Genomic DNA, 24,887 nt, shown 5'->3' on the forward strand with positions numbered 1-24,887 from the left:
TTATGAGCATAATTCGTTCCAGAAAAATGCTTGTAATCCAAAGCACTCGTATATCAAAAGAGAGTTTCCCCATAGGAAATAATGGAAACTCAGATAATCTGTTCCACAGTGGCTGCTCCTCGTCTATGCAGTACTGCATTTGGCCAGAGGTGCAGGGGCGCAGGAGATACTCGGAGACAGAGTGCTTTCGAGCATCTCTGGTGCCCCTGCACCTCTGGCCAAATGCGGTACTGCACACCCCAGAGGATTGAATCCTGCTCGTCTTGCAAAACAACGCTCACAAAGCAAGTCAGGTTTAAAAAAAAAAAAAAACACAGCAGCTCGTATTGCGAAACGATCGTAAACCGCATTACTCGCAATCCGAGGTTCCACTGTATTTAAAAAACAAACACACCTTACAAACATTTTTTTTATATAAGTGACTACATAATCTTTATTCTCAGCTACATAAGAGGCTTTGAGAACTATGGGGAGGGCGGGCGCAATGTATTCTTCTACATATTTTTGGTAAAAAAAAAAAAAAAAAAAACACAACTCAATAAGCGTATATTTTTTGGTTTGCGCAAAAGTTATAGCGTCTACAAATTAGGGGATAGATTTGTCATTTTTATTACTTTTTTTTTTTTTTACTACCAATGGCAGCAATCTGTGATTTTTATCATGACTGTGACATTGCAGCAGACAGATGGGACACTTTTGACACTATTTTGGGACCATTGACATTTATAAAGCGATCGGTGCTATAAAAAAATGCACTGATTACTGTATAAATGTGACTGGCAGGGAAGGGGTTAACACTAGGGGGTGATGCAGGGGTTATATGTGTGTCCTAGGGAGTGATTCTAACTGTGGGGGGAGGGGACTGATGAGGGGAGGAGACCGATCGGTGTTCCTCTGTACAAAGAACATACGATCAGTTCTCCTCTCCCCTGACAGGACATAGATCTGTGTGTTTACACACACAGATCCACGTCCTTGCTCTGTGATGAGCAATCGCGGGTGCCCGGCGGACATTGTGGCCGCTGGGCACACGCATCGGGTCCCCAGTGATGCGGCGGCGCGCACGTGCTGTCCACAATGCCGGGAAGCCAAGGACGTCATATGACACCCACCCGGAGGGAGGAAGGGTTCCTGCCGCCATCATTTTACTATACGGCGGTAGGGAACTGGTTAAACCCAAAATTAAAACATGTAATATATGGCAGCTTACCTACCATATAATGTGGTGGCTGTATTAGTTAGATTTTTTTAAGCTTCTTCCACTTTTTTTTTACCTGGTGATCTGGTCAGTAACACACCTCCTGTACTAGAACAGCCTTTTTCAACCAGGGTGCCCAGTTACCCTGGTGTGCCTTGAGGTTTATTCAGTGGTGCCTTGGCAAAATTTGAGGGCGAGTTCAGAGGGTGGTGATAAATGGGGAGTACTCGGAATGGTCAGGGGTGGATAGTGGGGTTCCCCCAGGGTTCTGTGCTGGGACCAATCCTATTTAATTTGTTCATAAACGATCTGGAGGATGGAGTAAACAGTTCAATCTCTGTATTTGCAGACGATACTAAACTAAGCAGGGCAATAACTTCTCCGCAGGATGTGGAAACCTTGCAAAAAGACCTGAACAAATTAATGGGGTGGGCAACTACATGGCAAATTAAAGGGGTTGTAAAGGTAAAAATTTTTTCACCTTAATGCATTCTATGCATTAAGGTGAAAAAACTTTTGACAGTACCGCCGCCCCCAGGCCCCCCGTTTTACTTACCTGACGCCTCGAATCTTCGCTCCTCGTCCTCGTCAGCTTCATTGCAGCTCAGCCTGGTCGCTGATTGGCTGCAGTGGATGGATTGAAAGCAGCGCAGCCATTGGCTCGCGCTGCTGTCAATCACATCCGATGACGCGGCGCGCCGGGGGGCGGGGCCGAGTGATACAGCGAGCGGCTATAGCCGCCGGCTGTATCACGGGAGCGCGCCCGCAAGCACTCACCACCGTGCGAGGGAGCTCACATTAAGGTGGTAAATGCTTGCGGGGAGGAGCTGAAACAGCCGCCGAGGGACCCCAGAAGACCAGGTTCGGGGCCACTCTGTGCAGAACGAGCTGCACAGTGAAGGTAAGTATAACATGTTTGTTATTTAAAAAAAAAAAAAAATAATAACTTTACAACCCCTTTAAGTTCAATGTAGCAAAATGTAAAATAATGCATTTGGGTGGCAAAAATATGAATGCAATCTATACACTGGGGGGAGAACCTCTGGGGGAATCTAGGATAGAAAAGGACCTGGGGGTCCTAGTAGATGACAGGCTCAGCAATGGCATGCAATGCCAAGCCGCTGCTAACAAAGCAAACAGAATATTGGCATACATTAAAAAGGGGATCAACTCCAGAGATAAAACGATAAATTCTCCCACTCTACAAGACTCTGGTCCGGCCGCACCTGGAGTATGCTGTCCAGTTCTGGGCACCAGTCCTCAGGAAGGATGTACTGGAAATGGAGCAAGTACAAAGAAGGGCAACAAAGCTAATAAAGAGTCTGAAGGATATTAGTTATGAGGAAAGGTTGCGAGCACTGAACTTATTCTCTCTGGAGAAGAGAAGCTCAAGAGGGGCTATGATTTCAATATACAAATACCGTACTGGTGACCTCACAATAGGGATAAAACTTTTTCGCAGAAGGGAGTTTAACAAGACTCGTGGCCACTCATTAAAAATTAGAAGAAAAGAGGTTTCACTTTAAACTACTTAGCGAGGGTTCTTTACTGTAAGAGCAGCAAGGATGTGGAATTCCCTTCCACAGCCGGTGGTCTCATTGGGGAGCATCAATAGTTTCAAAAAACTATTAGATAAGCACCTGAATGACCGCAACATACAGGGATATACAATGTAATGCTGACATATCACACACATAGGTTGGACTTGATGGACTTGTGTCTTTTTTTCAACCTCACCTACTATGTAACTATGTAAAAAATGCCTAAAAACTGATCAAAAATTGTACACAAACCAGGTGGATGAAGCCTGACTTTTAGTTACACAAAGCCACAGGTTTTCATAATGAACTATTACGACTTTCTAGACACTGGCATTCAAACAACCAATGATCTCATCAGTTAATAAGGAGGATGTCAGTTGCCTCCACAGCATCCTTGTTTGACCCACCTCTGCCTCTCTTGCTCAGCACTGGGGTGACATTAGCTGACTGATGGAGAGAAAAGTGTATTTGCTTTGGAAGAATAAAATAGAAATAAAAAAGAATGTTGCTGCATTATGTAAAACTATTAAAATAGTTTTTTACATTTTAGAATGGGGTGCCTTGAAATTGTCTATAATTTTAAAGGGTGCCTCGACTGAAGAAAGGTTGAAAACACTGTACTAGAGCGCTCCCACTATGGGTGGAGGAGCAACAGAGACACCTTTGGACAGCAGCATTGTTAGTCTGGGTGGAGGAGAGTGTTGGATGCACTAGCAGATTTAGATACACTAACAAATTGTGATGGTAAAGTCTAGTTTAAAAAAAAAAAAAAAATATGAAATAACAAACATGTTATACTTACCTCCTCTGTGCAGTTGGTTTTGCAGAGAGGAGCCCAGATCCTCCTCTTCTCGGGTCCCCCTTTGCTACTCCTGGCCCCTCCCTCCTATCGAACACCCCCACAGTCAGCAGCTTCCTATGGGGGCACTGGAGCCGAGTCACAGCTCCGTGTGTCCATTCAGACACGGAGCCCCGACCTGGCCCCACCCCCTCTCTCCCCTGATTGGCTTACTGACTTTGACAGTCGTGGGAGTCAATGGCGCCGCTGCTGTGTCTCAGCCAATCAGGAGGAGTGTCCCTGATGGCTTAGACATTCGTGGACATCGCTGGAGAGAAATGGGGCTCAGGTAAGTAATTTGGGGGGTGCTGGGGAGGCTGCTACACACAAAAGGTTTTTTTTAATCTTAATGCATTAAGATAAACAAAAAAAAAAACTTTTACAACTCCTTTCCGCTCACACTTTATAAGTAGTTACAACAAGAGATCTGTTCCTTTTGAAATAAAAGGTTTTACATAAATAAATAGCTAATCTTTGTAAGTAGTTTTACTGCTACATCTGCAGGACATTTGTTCTCTTGAAAAAAACAACAGACTCACTGCCAAGATCATCAGGTAAAAATAAAAGAAAGCCTAAAAAAGAAAACAAATGTAGCCACCACATCTAAGGACTGGTAAGCTGCGAAATATTGAAAGGTTTGCTTTTTGATTTATTACTGCTTTAAGGAGACTAGAGGAAGGCTAGAACCCACAAACATTGTTTTACTGCAGTCTGGATCAGAGTTGGAAGATTTTGTCTCACTTCCTGTCTGGCTGACAATGTCATCAGGTTAGGATCTGTTGGAAAATCTCCCCAGGAAGGCCACTGGCAGAGATACAGACCTAACCCTTCCATAGTCTAGTTCAGCCTCTAAACCTTTTTAACACAGATGAACCCTGAAAATAAACTTCAGGTCTCAAGGAACCCTTACTGAAACCAATTCATTGGTGGTCAGCAAAATAAAATGTCCCTTACATTGGTGGTCAGCGGAAAGAATGTAACCCCTATGGAAAGATCATTGGCTTCATGCAACTGGCTCTACCAAGTGGTGTTGACCCCAGAACTATGCAGACACCATCAAATAGGTGGTCAATTGGCCACAGCTCAAGGAACCCCTAACAATCTCTGGAGGATCCCTAAGGTTCCACAGAACCCTGGTTGAGAATGACTGCTGTAGTCCCAGAAAACCCCAACTGGAATTACAATAAGTACCGTATTTATCGGCGTATAACACGCACATTCCTTTTAAGAGGGAAGTTTCAGGAAAAAAACTTAAATTTTAAATAAGGGACTTTGAAGCAAAATAAGGGTCAGTGCCCATCTGCAGTTTCACCATTGCCATCAATGCAGCCTGATCAATGCCCATCTGCAGCCTCACAAGTGCCATCAATGCAGCCTCATCAGTCCACATCAAAGCAGCCTCACCATTGCCATCAATGCAGCCTCACCATTGCCGTCATTGCAGCAGCCTCACCATTGCCATAAATGCAGCAGTCTTACCATTGCCATAAATGTAGCAGCCTCACCATTGCCATCAATGCAGCCTGATCGATGCCCATCTGCAGCCTAGAGGGGACAGGGAGGGGGGCGGGATGAGCGCCGACAGATTACATACAGTGAGAATCTCCTATGATAGACAGAACAGTGGTCCAATGGCAGCCCAGGAGACGGGACTTCTTATTACAGAGGCAGCCAAGTAAACAGGAGATTCTCACTGGACGTAATCTGACGGCGCTCGTCCCGCCCCTTCCCTGTCCCCTCCGAGGCAGCTAAAATTGAAGTATTGGCGTATAACACGCACACGCTATTTGCACCCGATTTTCATGGTAAAAAAGTGAGTGTTATACGCCAATAAATACAGTATAAAGTTTTGTAGGTTAACCACTAGAGAGAAAACAGATCAATCACTACAATCATGCTGTATTACCACTTAGCAACCTTTCATTTCAGGCCACATAGGGTGTGCATTTGTTTTTATTAGGTTCACTGACTCAGACTAGCATTGTGAAAAGGAGCAGTAAAGCACAATTCCAAAGCATTACAAAGAAGGAAGCAGAGGCTTTGTAGGACAGTAAAGCTGGCCACACACAGTAAGGTTCGTCGATCGCAGCCCCGCAATCTAAACAAGAGAAACCCTTTTATTCAGCCTTCCACGCTGGAAAGCGGAATCAAACCTCTGCCGGATATCATATTCTGACAACCATCTGAGCAGAAGGATTCTTATTGTGTATGAAATGCCCCGTCCAGAAGGACATTAGAAATGGATGGCTCAGGTAAAGATCTTCTCATCTGATAAGAGTATAAACAGAAGGGGAGGTTCTACAGGATTTACACAAGACTGACCAATGAATGACCTAGTTTGGGGTGGATAGGAGTGATGATCCCTATGACAAATGTATTTCTTAGGCAATTCAACAAAGCCGGTGGTAAAAGTCATTAAACTGCCTGTCTGGATGGACCAGTAATTACTGTTCCAGACAATTAGATTAATTTGCCGGTGATTATAACATGTCCTGCTAGAGCTCTTAATAGGATTACCTCTTGTCTACATGGGCATTTTTACTTGCTTTAATCCACATTTTAAAATGATTCTGTCGTTAGCATGTTTTATTATTTTTTTTTATCAATGCACAGGAGGAGCGGGTGGGGGGCAATTTGGTGATCTTTATCAGACTATGGGCTTTCCCATGACAGAACGGTAGATTATAATCAATTTAGGAGTTCACATTCCTGACATGAGCTGTGAAACACACAGACGTCATTAAAAATCTACCACTAATACTCCTGTCTGAATTAAAGGAGAGTTAAAGCCAAAATGTTCTATTGTGTGGGACAGAATTTAAACCTCTTTCAGGTTTTAAAGTATAACTAAAGGCAAAACAATTTTTTACATTTTGGATAGAGTAGAGATGTTTTAGGTTTTTATTACTGTCTGTGCCCCAATTAAAGTGATATTAAGGTTATGTTTTTTTTTTTTTTTAAATAACAAACATGTCATACTTACCAAAGAAGTGGTTTTGCAGAACTGCCCAGATCCTCCTCTTCTTGGGTCCCTTCCTCCTGCCTTGCTCTGGGGGCACCCAAGCAGGCTCACTCCAATAAAAAGAAATAAGCCTTTCACTTACCTAATCTCTCATTCCTGCTGGCTCCCTCCACGCTGTATGTCTGGGCATCTTCACTAAGGTGCGCTCCCAGTAGTCACACGCACTCCGACTTCATCAAGTACAATGTAGGGCCAATAGTGCTGCGTTTTACATGATGATGCTGAGGAACCGACCACAGCCTGGAATATAATCACATGCACCATCCCATAAATCCACAACACCCCCACTCCCTTCCTTACCTGAATCGTGGAGGGGCATCTTCCATGGAAATCGTGTTATTGTTTGCATGTAATGTAGCTATGTGTGGCTCTGTCATCAGGGTCTGCTATTGTTTACATTAAATTACTACATTCTGCCACCACCTGATGTGGTATGTGCAGATCGGGCTGGCGGTCCTTCCTTCCTCACTGCTCTGTATGGACCTGAGGCTGGGATAAACATCGCAAGAGCCTGTGCAATGCACCAGCGACAGTGACTGTGGGTTCAATGCTCTGCAGGCTTCACCCCAAGAATTATTAACCGCTTCCCGACCACCTCACGCAGATATACTGCGGCAGAAGGGCACGTACAGGCAGAATAACGTACCTGTACGTTGCCCTTTAAGAGGCGGCTCGCGGGCGCGTGCACCCGCCGGGAGGTCCGTGATCGCAGGTCCCGAGGACTCGATGTCCGTGGGCATACCCGCGATCGTCTCACGGTGAGGAAGAATGGAGAGATGCTAATGTAAACAAGCATGTGTCACACACAGCCCCTCCCCCCCAGTTAGAATCACTCCCTAGGACACACTTAACCCCTACAGCGCCACCTAGTGTTTAACCCCTACACTGCCAGTGACATTTTTACAGTAATCAATGCAATTTTATAGCATTGATCGCTGTATTAATGCCAATGGTCCCAAACATGTGTCAAAATTGTCCGATGTGTCCGCCATAATGTCACAGTCACAATAAAAATAAATAAAATCGCTGATCGCCGCCATTACTAGTAAAAAAAAAAAAAAATGTATCAATAAAAATTCCCTATTTTGTAGACGCTATAACTTTTGCGCAAACCAATCAATAAACTCTTATTGCGATTTTTGTTACCAAAAGTATGTAGAAGAATACGTATCGGCCTAAACTGATTGAAAAAAAAAAAAAAAAAATGTATACATATTTTTTGGGGATATTTATTATAGCAAAAAGTAAAAAATAATGTGTTTTTTTCAAAATTGACGCTTTTTTTTTTTGTTTATAGCGCAAAAAATAAAAACCGCAGAGGTGATCAGATACCACCAAAAGAAAGCTCTATTTGTGGGGGGGGGGGGGGGGGGGGACGTCAATTTTGTTTGGGAGCCACGTCACATGACTGGGCAATTGTCAGTTAAAGCGACACAGTGCCGAATCGCAAAAAGTGCTCTGGTCAGGAAGGGGGTAAATTCTTCTGGTGCTGAAATGGTTAAATGCACACTGATCGTTAGACTAAGCATTTAAGCCAATCAGGGTAATTTCTATATTTGCAAGCAATTGTTAAGCAAGAAAAACAAAAAACAAAAAAAATACATTCATTCTCTGCAGAAAACATTAATATTTGTCTAAATGATAGCAGCTATGTGTACACACTCAGTGCTGAGGCTTCATGTACACGGGACGTTGTTTAACCTCTCCTGAACTATTTAACTTGACAGCTAGAAACCAACGTCTAAAAATGTCCGTTCAGCCGCATTTACATGCCGCGTTTGTGTTTGAGCATTTTTTTTTTTTTAAATCGTTAAAATGAAAAACTTCTGTAAAAGCGATTTACCGCGTTTACAAGCTGTTACAGGCATTTGGCGTTTCAAATGCCTCTAAACATCCGTCCTAAATGCATTTCTTTGCGTTTCAAAAAATGCTTCTAAACTTGACTGCCTAGAAACGACTATAAAACGACCCTGTGTACATGGACAGGTAAGATAACAGAGGAGAGTTCGGGGGCAGCTGAGAAAAATGCCCAAGTGCTCCTAAACGTCCGTTTACCAGCAGCAGTGTACATGAAGCCAAAGAGAAAACTATAGATATAGATCTTTTCTCCTCCTAACTGAACCCAGAACCGCAGCCCCGCAAGCTTGTGCTACTAACCACTTAAAGTGGTAGTAAACACTAGATTTAAACAGGTAATCTTACAATTAGGCTTACCTGCAAGTACAATGAATATCTCCTAAACGTGAACCATTTAGAAAATATTCACATTGGCAACATCCGATGATGTTGCGTGTGCAGCAAAGCTCTAAATTCAGAGCACAAAGCGTGCCTTGAAAATGCAGAGCGCTGTGCCGCATATGCGGGAGTGACTCCATTGTGGCCCCAGCCATTCAAATGGCCGGAGCCCATGAACCCAGAAGGAAAACCATGTGAAAATAAAGGGGCTTTGAGGGCTTTGCTTGAAAGGTAAGCATGTCATAATGTGCTAGTATGCGGTGCATACTAACATTATGGCATAAAACCTGCAGGGGACCCCTTTGGTTTTTTGGTTTTTTTCGGCAGGCACTTGTGCTCTCCTGTGACCCAGAATCAGGCATCACAGAGCCACTCTGGAAGGATCCCAACCATTTTTTAGGACCCACTCAGCTGCCTGATTGACGGCTGGTTTCGTCTCTCAGTGCACGGAACGATCAGTGGCCATAGGTTCGCTCAGTTCTCAGAGCCAGTGGGGGACAGCTGCAGCATGAAGGAGAGTATGTTTTTTTTTTTTTTTTTTTTTTTTTTTTATTAACACATACATCTTAACTAAAATGCCAACATGCCAGTGAAGAATACTTTGTAGGCATCAAGATACTTTTGGAACCTAAATATCCATGACAATAAGCCATAAGCCTAAACGTGCATTTGACAATCTTCTGATGTTCAAGAATAAAAAACAGTCTTTGTCTATCATAAAATGACAATTTCCTTCATGTGACAATCAAAGGCCATCTGGTTCATACAGTATTTGATGGCCAACATACAAAATTACTACAGATCCGGTATAAATGGCTATTGACTGAAAAAGGAAATTTAATTGCAATGCAAATTCTTCTGCCATTCCTTGGTCAGCAGCCAGTCCTATTTTCTAACTGTTAATTCTGTGAAAGCCATGTTGGTAAACATAAGAGAACTATCCAGTAAATTGTGGGCCCGGGTATCATTAAGCTCCTGTCCTCAGGCAGAATGACGTCTGTTTATCAGAAACAAAAACACGGCAGAGAATGTGATTTGTAACATGAACTATGTTGTAGCTACAAAAGTTATGTATGAGTATGAGCTGTGTTTAGGATTTAATTCACACAGGAAAAAACTCCACTGTCAACAAAAAAAAAATGTCTTTACAAAACAAAGGGAGGTAATCTATAACTGAATAGTAACACTTTCTTGCTGAGTTGTCATTTTTTCCCCCCACTATCTCTTACAATATCTACACAATGATATCAGCACATCAACAATGCTAATTCAACAAGTGTTCTAATAAAAAGAAAAGGAAGGTCTAGACCACCTACATAACTTAGCAGCAATCCTAGTTTATACATTGAATATACATAAGGCTCAAGAGATCAGCATTCTGAGACATGATTAGAATACAGTGGGGGAGATTTAGACCTGGTACACACTGAGGTTTTTTCTGTTCAACCCAAAAAAAAAAAAAACTGTCAGCTCCGGTCAGAGCGGCTGCCATACACACGGGCCAAACGTCGATGGGTTTTTATTGAAAAGGCTGATATCGCCCGGCATTCGGCCCATGTGTACGGACTACGGGGCTTTACTAAAACTGGATAAAGCCGGGTTCACACTGCTACGACACGACTGTCATCCTACTTTGCTCTGCAAAAATCGGTCCTACATTGGTCCTACTTCCACCTGACTTCAATGAACAAGATAAGATTTTGCTCTGTCCTTTGACCAATCAAAACAATCCCAGTGTGACATAAATTCCTTTTACTGCTGCTGTAATCACCATGTCGGATGCCACAAGTCGGATGGTTAGGACAAGGATCAGACTCTGATCTGACTTCAATTATATTCAATGGGCTGAAGTAGGATCAAAGTCTGACCAAAGTAGTGCAGGAACCTTTTTTAACTAAACTAACCAAAGTGGTTTCAATAACCTGACTGGGCGTCATGACGTCCGCAGGATATTGAGCCACTGCGCGCCCCTGGGGGGCGCGCATTGCAGCGATTGTTGTTGCGGGGTGTCAGTTTGACACCCCGCAACACCGATCCAGGTAAAGAGTCTCTGACGGAGACTTTTTACCATGTGATCAGTCATGTCCGATCACAATGTAAATAGGAAGAGCCGGTGATCGGCTTTTCTTCACTCGCGTCTGACAGACTCAAGTAGAGGAGAGCCGATCGGCTGCTCTCCTGACAGGGGGGGTCTGTGCTGATTGTTTATCAGCACAGCCCCCCTCGGATCCCACCCAGGACCACCAGGGAAGCCGCCCAGGACCACCAGGGAAGCCATCCACACTGGACCACCAGGTATGCCCCCTAGACCCCCAGGGAAATACTAATCTGTGCCCAGGCAGCTACCAATTAATGCCCAGGCAGCTGACAGTGCCCACTCACAATGCCTACCACTGCCAGTGCCACCAGGGATGCCTATCAGTGCTGTGTATCACTGCCGCGTATCAGCGCCTATCAGTGCCCAGCAGTGCCGCCTATCAGTGCATAGCAGTGCCACCCATAAGAACCCATCTTTGCAGCCTTTCAGTGCCCAGTGTCGCCTATCAGTGCCCAGTGCCACCCATGAGTGCCCAGTGCCGCTTATCAATGCCCATCAGTGCTGCATACAGTGCCACATATCAGTGCCACATATCAGTGCCCATCAATGAAAGAGAAAACTTACTTATTTACAAAATTTTTTTACAGAAACAAAAGCAAAACTTATTTTTTTCAAAATTTTCAGTCTTTTTTTATTTGTTTAGCAAAAAATAAAAACCACAGAGGTGATCAAATACCACCAAAAGAAAGCTCTATTTATGGGACAAAATGATAAAAATTTAGTTTGGGTACAGTGTTGGATGACCACGCAATTGTCATTCAAACTGCGACAGCGCTGAAATCTGAAAATTGGTCTGGGCAGGAAGGTGTATAAGTTCCCTGTATTGAAGTGGTTGAAGTCAGACCAGTTAAGACGGCTCTCATAGGGAACCATTGATTTATACACGTCATGCGACATGTGCTCCCAATGTCAGAGCGTTTGTCATACCAGTCAGTGTGAACCCGGCCTGAATGCCTAGTACACAGAATTAGACAAACGATTGTTCGCATTTTTCCCATATCCTCGCCCTATGTTGAAAACGAGAATGCCTAAAAATCATACAAAAATTCTCAAAACGACAGAGTACAACTTCCCACATACGTAGCTGCAGTCTATGTCTAGTCTATGGATGTACTTTCTTTCCAATCATGCACAGACTTGCTCATTAGATTTTTATAGGGCGAACACTATGCTAATTAAACAAAAATGGGACATTATGATAATGAACAAGAACATTTTTCCAAAATGTTCCTTCCTTCGTCTGAACATTCCATGTTGGCTCTCGAAAGCCGTGTACTAACAAACAGGTCCAAATCGTGTGACAAGTCGCTCCAGTGTGAACAGGGGCTTAAAGTGATTATACAGCCTAGACATTTTTTACCTTAATATGTTCCTTGTATGAAGGTAAAAAACATTTAGGTGTCAGCATTCCCCCTCACCCCTCCCTTTTACTTACCTGAGCCCTCAAATCGATCAAGCGCTCTGCACATCTGCAGCTCTTCTCTCCCCTCACTTCCGGGTCTCGCTGGCTTTGCTGGGGCACCGGGAACCATTGTCTCCCACTGCTGTCAAACAAAGCCAGTGATGATAGAGCGGGGGGGGGGGGGGGGTCCGAGACCCGCTGTCTGTGTCAATGGACGCACGATTACCCCCATGGAAAGCAGCTTCCCATGGGGGCACTGGACAGAGGGGAGGGGCCAGGAGCGCCGGCCCCGAACAGAGGAGGTTCACGGCCATTCTGTGCAATTCCATTGCACAGAGCAGGCAAGTAAAAAAAATGTTTTATATTTTTTGTTTCTTAATTTTTACCTTTACAATCACTTTAAGGCAAAAATTTTTTTCTCGCTATGAATAGAGTGGAGAGGGATTAGAACACCTGTCACTTTTTATTGCTGTCTGTGCCCCCATTAGGAAGATTCACCCTTTGTCCTGTTTACCATTATCAGTGAAAGTAAAAGAAAATCCCAAATGTTGGGTTGAAAAGTAATAGGAGTTGAAATTCCCTAAAAGCAGAGCTCCACTCAAAAGGGGAAGCCCTGCTTGTCTGCCGCCTCCTCCTCCCCTCAGCTGCCACATTTGGCACCTTTTGGGGGGGTTCAATTCACAGAGCCCAGCACGATTCGCACATACGCAGTAGGGATCCGGCTGTGAAGACACCGCTGGATTCCTGGACAGGTAAGTGTCCTAATATTAAAAGTCAGCAGCTACTATATTTGTAGCTGCTGACCTAATTTTTTTTCTGGATATGGGACAGAAAGTGAAGGTAAATTTCACCAATAGGGATATAGATGGTGGAAAAAAAAAAAATCTTAAGCATTTTTAAGCCTCCTTTAGACCCTTTTCACACATACGGACTATTTTCCCATTTTTCATCCAATATATGATCATCCATTGGCATCCATTTTCATCCGTTTCCGTCAACATCCATTTTTTGAACAGATGAAAGCCCTATTTTTCATCTGTCAAAAAAACAAATAGGACGAAAAATGGATGTAAACTGACAAATCGTTAGTTTTTCATCCATTTTTACAGTGATAGTGGATGTAAAAAAAAAAAAAAAAAAAAAAAGGAAAAAAAGGAAAAAGAATGAAAAACGGAGGAGCATAGATGAATACTTCATCCGTTTTGACATGACTGAACTGATGAAATGAACGGGTCCTGCATGTGTGAAAGGGGCCTAACTAAATGAAGAAAAAAAATTAAAAATTAAAAACATTGCCTATAGTTCTACATTAACTGAGAAAATCACATTAACTGGTGGATTACAGGAAAAAAAAAATCCTGAACTGCTTGCAATTGTACTTCTGCATAGGTAGCAACAGCTAGGAAACTAATTAATTAAAAGAAAAAATTTCAGTAAATCATTCTATAATATGATAGGGGAACTTGTGAGCTGATCTGCTTCTTAAAAATGTCAATCATCTAGTTGTCATGCTGGTTCTCTATGTACAATGCTTCTCAAGTCACTGACCCTGAACAAGCATACTGACAGTGAAATCACAACTCCTGTTCTGCAAGATCATTCTAGGTCATTTACTAAACCAAAGCAACCAAAGGATCCACATAACTGGGCAAGCACAAGTTTCCTTTCTGAACATGGTAAAAAAAATCACCTTATAAATTGGATTAGGTTTTTGGATGAAAATATATCAGGGGTGGGCAGCCAAGGCCCTCCAGCTGTGGTGAAACTACAAGTCCCACGAGACATTACAAGACCCTGACAATCACAGGTATGACTCCTAGAGACAGAGGCATGATGGGATTTGTAGTTTCAGAACAGCTGGAGTGCTGAGGTTGCCTACCCCTGTAATATATTATAAACAATACATTCTCTCCATAGGTGAGGCATGAGGCATGTTACCATCTTTGCACAACTCACTAGAAGCTACAAGTCCAAGTAACAAGTCCTCTTTTGCTGCCAATGGTACAGTTTTGGCCTTTGCAAACTAAAAAGTTTGGAGTTAAAATGACAACCAGCATTTCCCCTAACCTGTCCTGAGGCCCTGTCTGTAGTATGAAAAATGTGCTTCTTAACAACTCAATGAATGTGCTTCTTAAGAACTCAATGAATGTGCTTCTTAAGAACTCAATGAATGTGCTTCTTAAGAACTCAATGCACCTACCTGTGTGAATTATCACAAAGCATCATCTGTTGGTGGGTCTAAGACAACTGTGAAAACCTAAAAAGACTAAAAAACACAATAGGTTTGTTTGTCAGCCTAGATCATGCCTGACAAAGAAGTTTTATTTTGTAAGCTTCCATTTCAGTTGTTTGGTAAAAAAAAAAAAAAAAAAAAAAGGTATCAAAGCAAACCATGCAGGGTGAAGCAACAGCTTTGCTTTAATATCCATTCTACTGCAGTATAAATCTTTCCTTCTCCTAAACTACTAAAAGCTAACAAAATACCTGGTACTTGCAGGTATGATCGTTGCCTGACTGTTATGATGAATCACTGAGCCAGAATAAGTATACAGATCAGGAGCACTGGGGAAAAAAGTCAATCAATTCTTATCTGTCTTATCTGCATACTTGTTCCAGCAACTCAAAGTACTTCAGCAATAACTTCTTAATAACTTATGCCCTGTACACACGATAGGATTTTCCGACGGAAAATGTTTGATGGGAGCTTGTTGTCGGAAATTCCAACCCTGTGTGGGCTCCATCGGACATTTTCCATTGGAATTTCCGACACAAAATTTGAGATCTGGATCTCAAATTTTCCGACAACAAAATCCGTTGTCGTAAATACTGATCGTGTGTAGACAATTCCGACGCACAAAGTTCCACGCATGCTCGGAATCAAGCAGAAGAGCCGCACTGGCTATTAAACTTCATTTTTCTCGGCTCGTCGTACGTGTTGTACGTCACCGCGTTCTTGACGTTCGGAATTTCCGACAAGATTTGTGTGACCGTGCGTATGCAAGACAAGTTTGAGCCAACATCCGTCGGAAAAAAAACATGGATTTTGTTGTCGGAAAATCCTATCGTGTGTACAGGGCATTAGTTATAAAACTATAACCCAATAAATTGCCAAGATCAAGTAAGTATCAGTGCAATCACCACAGCAAATCAACCACCTTTCAGCTTACAGCAGTGCAGTATAGGCTGACCTATAAAGGATATCAGACAGTCAGACCAAATGGTTGGATACACCAAGAAGCCTGGACCGGCAGCAGACTCAGCCGGGAGCCTGAGCCAGCCACCACCAGAGCAGAGGGCAGAACCAAACTATCAGCGGTGTTTGATCGCTCGGGTCTCACTGCAGAGTTGGTGGGGGACAGATGCAGCATCAGATCGATGTTGCATTCACCTAGGAGAGTATAAAGGTTTTTTTGTTTTTTTTTTTAAAGTCCATACTTCTCTTTTAAAGCTCATCTATGGGGACAGCACAGTTGCTAGGTGGTTACTTGCAGCATTGGGGTTCTTGGTTTAAAGCTTGGACTGGACACTACCTATATGGAGTTTGCTTATTTTTTCTGTGCTTGCATGGGTTTCATCTGGGTACTCTGGTTTCCCTCCACGCTTTAAAGAAATGCTAGATTAATTGGCCCTAGAAATCCAACTGCAGCTCTGGTACGTATTTCAGACCTACACAACCACAGAAAAAGTGGGGTTCAGAGTTAAAAGTGCACAAAAGATCGCAACGCAGAGAAGAAACGTACATTATTATTATACGCGGTTTATATAACGCTAACAGTTTACGCAGCGCTTTACATTTATCACGTGGTCCTATAAATAAATAAGGCCCCTTTCACACTGGGACGGTGGGGGCATTGGCGGTACAACAGCGCTATTTTTAGCGCTGCTGTACCGTCGTTCTTGCAGCGGTATTCGGCCGCTAGCGGTGCGGTTTTAACCCCCGCTGGCGGCCGAAAAAGGGTTAAAAACCTCGTACAGCGCGGCTATAGCCGCGGTATTACCGCGGTATAGCCGCGCTGTCCCATTGATTTCAATGGGCAGGAGCGGTGAATACACCGCTCCTTCCCCGCTCCAAAGAAGCGGTTTGCAGGACTTTTTTCACCGTCCTGCCACCGCACCGCTTCAGTGTGAAAGCCCTCGGGCTTTCACACTGAACAAACAGCGGCGGCTGTTTAGGGGCGGTTTTCAGGCGGTATTTTTAGCGCAATACCGCCTGAAAACCGCCCCAGTATGAAAGGGGTCTAAAAACAAGCCTCCAGCTATATGGCAGTCTCTCTCTGGTATCACATTTTACCTCCAATACGCTTGCATACCATAATGCACCCCCCTAGAGTCCCCTAAAAACTCAACTTCTGGAAAGATGCAAGGAGGCAGGGAGGTCTAGGCCTATGCAAATACCAATTATGAAATCGTACAGGGTTATTTGGGGACCTGGAATGGTTTATGAGGGATGACCAGACCAGTAATAGTAATATGTAGCCTGCTATACAGTTCAGAAGCATGTGATACTCACTATTATTAATGTATGTCACAATCTTTACAGCACCGTGGTGCAAACATCTTCAATAGGGGCAGGCAAATCGGATTATTTCTAAGCATACTCGTGCTTTAGTCATACACGAAAAAGCAAAAAACTACCAGTGAGCTAGTGTCCACCCCCTAACAAAATGCTGTTCATTGGTTGGGAAGAGGTTAACACATGTGATCTCAGAACGGTCATGTGTCTCACCCGCTTTTATATCTGCCCATGGAAACCACTTCTGACACCTTAACTGACTCTGTCACCAGAACACAGGAGTCTCCAAAACAATCCCAACCCCCTTTCATCAGCTACAACAATGAGACCTATTTATCCCAGCTCAGCAGACGAAAACTATTAAGACATTTGTGGCTCTACATTGTACAGCCAGACAATGGAATATAAAGCTGGCCATAGACACTGGGAAGTGGACAGCCAAGACTCAACCACCCTCAGGCCTCTTTTCTAGCCGTCACTGGCAGCACAAGACACCATGGTTTGGACAAAGATTTTGAACCTGTTTGATGATTATTACTATAACCCTGCATTAGTTATCACAATACACCCTTGCTGCTCAATTGTCACTGCCCCGGCAGGTAAAACTGGCCATACACTCATAGATGGGGCTCAAAAAAATAACAGAATCCTCCATTCACACTATATAACCCCAAATGGTCTAATCTCCCACACCGTGACTATTCTATTTTGACAGCTGGCCTCGCTGGCTGTCAAAATATCTGTCAACGGCTGCATCTGATACGATGCAGCCACTGTACAGCCCAAAAATTTCCATCAGATCTCTTTGACAAAAGTGAATTCAACGATCAACTTCTGGTGAATGAAGTGGAGCCGTCAGGGACATCCACCAAGTGAGATTCGCACAGCGTATGGCCATTGGCCATTAGACAATAAACCAGCCTTTTAGCACCCCGAGGAATCCTTGAATTGATTTTCAGGTTTGGGGGGGACCCCCTGCTAAAACCAATTAATCTGAGGTCAGGGGGAAAAAGCCCCTTACAATGGTGGCCAGTGGGAAGCATACCCCCTTACAATGGTGGACAGTGGGAAGCATACCCCCCTTACAATGGTGGACAGTGGGAAGCATACCCCCCTTACAATGGTGGACAGTGGGAAGCATACCCCCCTTACAATGGTGGCCAGTGGGAAGCATACCCCCCTTACAATGGTGGCCAGTGGGAAGCATACCCCCCTTACAATGGTGGCCAGTGGGAAGCATACCCCCCTTACAATGGTGGCCAGTGGGAAGCATACCCCCTTACAATGGTGGCCAGTGGGAAGCATACCCCCCTTACAATGGTGGCCAGTGGGAAGCATACCCCCCTTACAATGGTGGACAGTGGGAAGCATACCCCCTTTCAATGGTGGCCAGGCTGCCATTCTTACAGACAGCTAAAAATGATCATCTGTGTCGTGCTGATGGCTTTGCCAATTGTTGTTGGCCCCCAGGACTATGCAGGCATCATCAGATGGAAAATCTATCAGCCACAGCTTAAAAGGTCCCCAAGCAGCCTCTGGAAGGGTACTGGTTGAGAATAGTGTGTAGCCCTCCCTGTTGGACAGAAGATGACCGGTAGACTGACTTCTGTCAAACAGGACTGTTGAAAAAGTTTCTTTGGATCAGCAGCTGCAGCACTGATCAATGTATTCTGACAGTGGAGGAGTCCCACTGCCACAATACAACAGCACATCAGGGAGGATTCCTTGTTTGTGGATGGGGGAATCCATATATATTTTTTTTCTTTTTGCATTCAGCCCATGTACCCAGCTTTAGATTGTCACCCATTGTGGACCCTTTTAGACTAAGTGCACTGGATGTGCGCCAAGCAGCCCTGTCCGGTGCAGTCCCTGTGCATTACAAAACAAGAAGCCCCATTTCCTATGGTATCAGACCCCCTTTCTGCACTGTAGTAAAGTACTTTCTTTAACCACTTCAGCCCCGGAAAGATATACCCCCTCCCTGACCAAGTCCTTTTTTGCGATTCGGCATTGCGTTGCTTTAACTGACAATTGCGTGGTCGTGCGACAATGCACCCAAGCAAAACGGACGTCCTTTTTTTCCCACAAATAGAGCTTTCTTTTGGTGGTATTTGATCACCTCTGCGGTTTTTATTTTTTGCGCTATAAACAAAAAAAGATTGACAATTTTGAAAAAAAAAGCAATATTTTTTACTTTTCGCTATAATAAATATCCCAAACAAATATATATTAAAAAAAAAAATTACTTCCTCAGTTTAGGCCAATATGTATTCTTCTACATATTTTTGTTAAAAAAAAAAAAGCATATATTTGGTTTGAGCAAAAGTTATCGCGTCTACAAAATAGGGGATAGATTTGTGGCATTTTTTTTTTTTTTTTTTTTTTTTTTTTAGTAATGGCAGTGATCTGCGATTTTTATCGTGACTGCGACTTTGCAGCAGACAGATCGGACACTTTTGACACTATTTTGGGGCCATTGCCATTTATACAGCGATCTGTGCTATAAAAATGCATTGATTACTGTGTAAATGTCACTGGCAGGGAAGCGGTATAAACTCTAGGGGGAGAATAAGGGGTTAAATGTGTTCCCTCAGCGTGTTCTAACTGTAGGGGGGATGGGCTCACTAGGACATGACAGCGATCACTGAGAGCAGCAGATCTGTCATGTCACTAGGCAGAACAAGTAAATGCTTTGTTTACATAGGCATCTCCCCGTTCTGCCTCTCCATGCCACGATTGCGGGCCACCGGCAGACATGACGCAGTGATGTACGGGTACGTCGTTTTGTGCACCCGTGCCACTTTGCCAACGTATATCGGCGTGAAAAAGGAGTTCCCCCAAAGGAAGGCAAGTAATCCAAACACAATCTGCCAAAAAACAGTATATTTATTAAGCTACAAAAACACCACACAATAATAATGCAAATGATCGGGATTAACAGCTGACGGCCGGCTACCATCTCCTCACTGAAGGCGCCAACGAAGCGGGACACTTTCTGTCTGACGGCAAATGCAAATGCAGTTTGGTCTGACATCCACATCATCTGGGGTAGAGCCTACGACCTCATGAGCTGCTGATCCACTTGGTGAGAGAAGTATCACTCCAATATATACAAGTTTACACAGTCTGGGTCGGTTTGCTCCCCCTACTGCTCTCTACTAACACCACTGCTTTGCCTGCATACCCTGGGCTTTAATTACCTTCAGTAGTCATTGCCGACCTATCCAACTGTTTTACCTATACTATGGGACTTGCTCCCGGACTGCCACTAGTCTCTATGTGATGCCAAAACATCCCTTTTCTATTCACATCCATTCATCCACCCATACTTCCATACAACCTTACCATCCATACTTGGACTGATTTGAGGTCTCCCCTTACACGATATTGGCCAATTTGGTAGAAGGTACTGCTGTGATTGGTGTATGTATGGAGTATGTTTGGCCGCGGCTCCGGTGTTTTTAATGATAACGTTATCAATTTTAATATGGTCATTTGATAATTCCCTATAGTGTCCATTTTTTGCATTATTATTGTGTGGTGTTTTTGTAGCTTAATAAATATACTGTTTTTTGGCAGATTGTGTTTGGATTACTTGCCTTCCTTTGGGGGAACTCCTTTTCCTTGTTTTTTTGTATGCGTCTTTAAGGCAATCCAAACTGCATCCATTTAATCCCTCTGGATGAATATCTGAGTCTACTACTACTATCCAATTTTTGTATCTTTATTCGTGGTTGATCCAGGCAAACCCCCCCCCTTTTTTTCATAGTATATCGGCGTGAGCTGATCAGCAAGTAGTTAAATGCAGTGGGTTGTGACACGAACTACCTCATCGCAATGTTACTGTTTAAAATTAAAATTTATGGAATGTCACGCCATAAATCGGAAAAAAGTTTGGACAGAAAGAAAAAAAAAAAAGGGTAAACAGTGTGGTGTGCTGGGATGGGCTCAGCAGCCCTGTGATCAGCACACCTGTATGGTGGTGAATGAGCCCTAACACTTTCATGCTGGCCACACTGCTAACAACATGTCACTTTCTGTCATAAATATTTCCTGATTTCAGCAACCAGAGAATAAAATGACAATTGATCAATGATGCCTTTGTGATGGGCACTGAGGTGTATTCATAGATTTCCAGCCTGTTTTCGATCGGATTGCCAGTGTAAACCAGAAAACGGTTGTTATGATGAAGCGGATCGCATGGTGTATGGTCAGTGTACAATGACCAGCCATCTAATATGGAGTAGGCCCCCTTTTGTTGCCAGAACAGCCCTGACCTGGCAAAGCATGGACTCCACTAGACCTCTGAAGGTATGCTGTGGTACCTGGTGCCAAGTCAACAGTAGCAAATCCTTTAAGTTGTGAGTGTGGGCCTCCTTGAATCAGACTTGTTTTCCTGCACATGCTCAGTTGGATTGATATTTAGAGAATTTGAAGGTCAAGTCAACACCTCAAACTTGTTGAGTTCTTAAAACCATTCTTGAATTCATCAGACCAGGCCACTTTCTTCCACTGCTCCGTGGTCCAGTTCTGATGCTCACATGCCCAGTGTAGATGCTTTTGGCTATGGGAACGAGTCAGCATGGACACCCTGGCGGATCTGTGGCTACTCAGCCCCATACGCAACAAACTGCGATACACTGTATGTTCTGACACCTTTCTATCAGAACCGGCATCACCTATTCCAGCAATCTGAGCAACAGTAGCTCTTCTATTGGATCGGACTAAAACGGGCCAGCCTTCGCTTCCTATATCCATCAATCAGCTTTGGCCACCCATGACCGTCACCAGTTCCCTGGTTTTCCTTCTTTGGGCCACTTTTGGTCGGTCCTGATCACCGCAGACCAAGAACATTCCACAAGAGCTGCAGCATCAGAGTTGTTCTGACCCAATCATCTAACCATTACAGTTTGGCCCTTGTCAAACTTCTCATCATAGTGCCCCCCCCCCCACACACTTATTACTTCTCATCATATTGACCCCCCCCCTCCGGACACTTATTACTTCTCATCATAGTGCCCCCCCCCCCACTTATTACTTCTCATCATAGTGCCCCCCCCCACACTTATTACTTCTCATCATAGTGCCCCCCCCCACACTTATTACTTCTCATCATAGTGCCCCCCCCCACACTTATTACTTCTCATCATAGTGCCCCCCCCCACACTTATTACTTCTCATCATAGTGCCCCCCCCCACACTTATTACTTCTCATCATAGTGCCCCCCCCCACACTTATTACTTCTCATCATAGTGCCCCCCCCCACACTTATTACTTCTCATCATAGTGCCCCCCCCCACACTTATTACTTCTCATCATAGTGCCCCCCCCCACACTTATTACTTCTCATCATAGTGCCCCCCCCACACTTATTACATCTCATCATAGTGCCCCCCCCCCACACTTATTACATCTCATCATAGTGCCCCCCCCACACTTATTACTTCTCATCATAGTGCCCCCCCCACACTTATTACTTCTCATCATAGTGCCCCCCCCCCACACTTATTACTTCTCATCATAGTGCCCCCCCCCCACACTTATTACTTCTCATCATAGTGCCCCCCCCCCCACACACTTATTACTTCTCATCATATTGACCCCCCCCCTCCGGACACTTATTACATCTCATCATAGTGCCCCCCCCACACTTATTACTTCTCATCATAGTGCCCCCCCCACACTTATTACTTCTCATCATAGTGCCCCCCCACACTTATTACTTCTCATCATAGTGCCCCCCCCACACTTATTACTTCTCATCATAGTGCCCCCCCCACACTTATTACTTCTCATCATAGTGCCCCCCCCCACACTTATTACTTCTCATCATAGTGCCCCCCCCCACACTTATTACATCTCATCATAGTGCCCCCCCCACACTTATTACTTCTCATCATAGTGCCCCCCCCCCACACTTATTACTTCTCATCATAGTGCCCCCCCCCACACTTATTACTTCTCATCATAGTGCCCCCCCCCCACACTTATTACTTCTCATCATAGTGCCCCCCCCCACACTTACTACTTCTCATCATAGTGCCCCCCCCCCACACTTATTACTTCTCATCATAGTGCCCCCCCCCACACTTACTACTTCTCATCATAGTGCCCCCCCCCCACACTTATTACTTCTCATCATAGTGCCCCCCCCCCCCACACTTACTACTTCTCATCATAGTGCCCCCCCCACACTTATTACTTCTCATCATAGTGCCCCCCCCCACACTTACTACTTCTCATCATAGTGACCCCCCCCCAGACACTTATTACTTCTCATCATAGTGACCCCCCACACTTATTACATCTCATCATAGTGACCCCCCCCCGACACTTATTACTTCTCATTATAGTGACCCCCCCCCCCCCGACACTTATTACTTCTCATTATAGTGACCCCCCCCGGCACTTATTACTTCTCATTATAGTGACCCCCCCCCGGCACGTATTACTTCTCATTATAGTGACCCCCCCCCGGCACTTATTACTTCTCATTATAGTGACCCCCCCCCCCCGGCACTTATTACTTCTCATCATAGTGACCCCCCCCCCGGACACTTAAGTTATTACATCTCATCATAGTGTGACTACCCCCCCCCCCACACACAAACATTACTTCTCATCATAGTGACCCCCCCCCAGACACTTATTACTTCTCATCATAGTGACCCCCCCCCACACTTATTACTTCTCATCATAGTGACCCCCCCCCAGACACTTATTACTTCTCATCATAGTGACCCCCCACACTTATTACATCTCATCATAGTGACCCCCCCCAGACACTTATTACTTCTCATCATAGTGACCCCCCCCCCCCAGGACACTTATTACTCCTCATTGTAGACAGTGACAGAGAGTATGGGGGTGGTGCACACTACAAGTCCCAGCACACTCCCCCTCCCCCATGCTGGGTGACCCCAAGGAGGTCTCAGTGAGAAGAAGTTGCTGTCAGTGATTGTAGAGTCCCCCTCCCTCCCTCCTCCCCCGTCCCCCGTCCATGCTCCGCTCTCACCTCGTCCCACTTGATGAACTTGCTGCCCCGTTGTAGAATCTCCGGTACCTGCACCGGCTCCAGCTGCAGAGAGTGTACCCCCGGCCGGGCCCCCGCCATGACTGAGGGCAACTCAGGGGGGCAAGAAGAGAAGAGGGAGGTGAGGAGAGACAAGCGGGGACTGACTTGGAGGGAGAGGTGAGGGGAGGGGACAAGGGAGGAGGGGGCGGGGCCGGCTCATAGAGGGGCGGGGACAGGGAGGGCTGGGAGAAGTCGGGGATGAGACGGTCCTTGTACCAGGAAGGAGGAAAGTTCTCTTATCTCCGCACTACCCAGCTCAGCATTTCTCCCGCACCACGTGACCCGCCTCCGCCAATCAGCGAGCGGCCCCGTCCTCTCCTGGCACCTGTGTGGAGTGGAGGGGAGAGTTCTGTCCCGTCACATTCCTCACATACCGCTCTCCCAGGTGACCCCGCCCACACACAGGATGACAGCGGACAGCAGCCGGGACACATGGGCTCAGGGGGTGTGAGGGGCCCGGATGTCATCAGTACAGGTGTGCTGTGTTCACGGCTCATCTCCTTCATCCTATGGGAGTCCTAAATATCAGGACTGATCAGTGCAGCCTCCGACAGCGGCATATTTCAGGCTGACATCTGACAGGCGAGGGGCTGGACGCTGCACTTCCGCCCCTGAGACACATTACAATGGATTGGATACTCAGAGATCACACAGCCCCGGGACTAATTCACCCATCCACTGTACTGCAGAGCCCCCAACTGTCCCTGATTCGGAGCAATGTCCCTCTGTCCTTCTCATGTGTCCCTCATTCTGGTCTGATCTCTATAGATGTGTATAAAATCCACTATTCTCTAAATTACTGCATTTCTAAATTTCATAAGCCAATATTAAGGAGGAGCTCCGGGGTGTTCCCACACTCCACATGCGGAGCCCCCAGGAAGTCAGCACTGCGCTAATCACAGGCGGTGAGACATTTCCCCTTCTCTGCAACCGAACATCATGCATGTGGAGTGTGGGAACACCC

General features: G+C 44.9%; 1 protein-coding gene across 3 annotated transcripts in view; it reads right to left on the minus strand.

Moving 5' to 3' along the window:
• Positions 1–24,073, minus strand: part of PLCB3 (phospholipase C beta 3) — a 244,207-nt gene extending 220,134 nt beyond the window's left edge. For all 3 annotated transcript variants that reach the window (XM_073605354.1, XM_073605353.1, XM_073605355.1), the window contains exon 1: positions 23,864–24,073. In XM_073605354.1, the coding sequence (XP_073461455.1) occupies positions 23,864–23,962 (99 nt within the window). In that variant the 5' untranslated portion in view covers positions 23,963–24,073. The remainder of the gene's footprint in view (positions 1–23,863) is intronic.
• Positions 24,074–24,887: the final 814 nt, after the last annotated feature.

Source organism: Aquarana catesbeiana, linkage group LG11, assembly GCF_042186555.1.
Source record: "Aquarana catesbeiana isolate 2022-GZ linkage group LG11, ASM4218655v1, whole genome shotgun sequence".
Classification (NCBI taxonomy): Eukaryota; Metazoa; Chordata; class Amphibia; order Anura; family Ranidae; genus Aquarana; species Aquarana catesbeiana.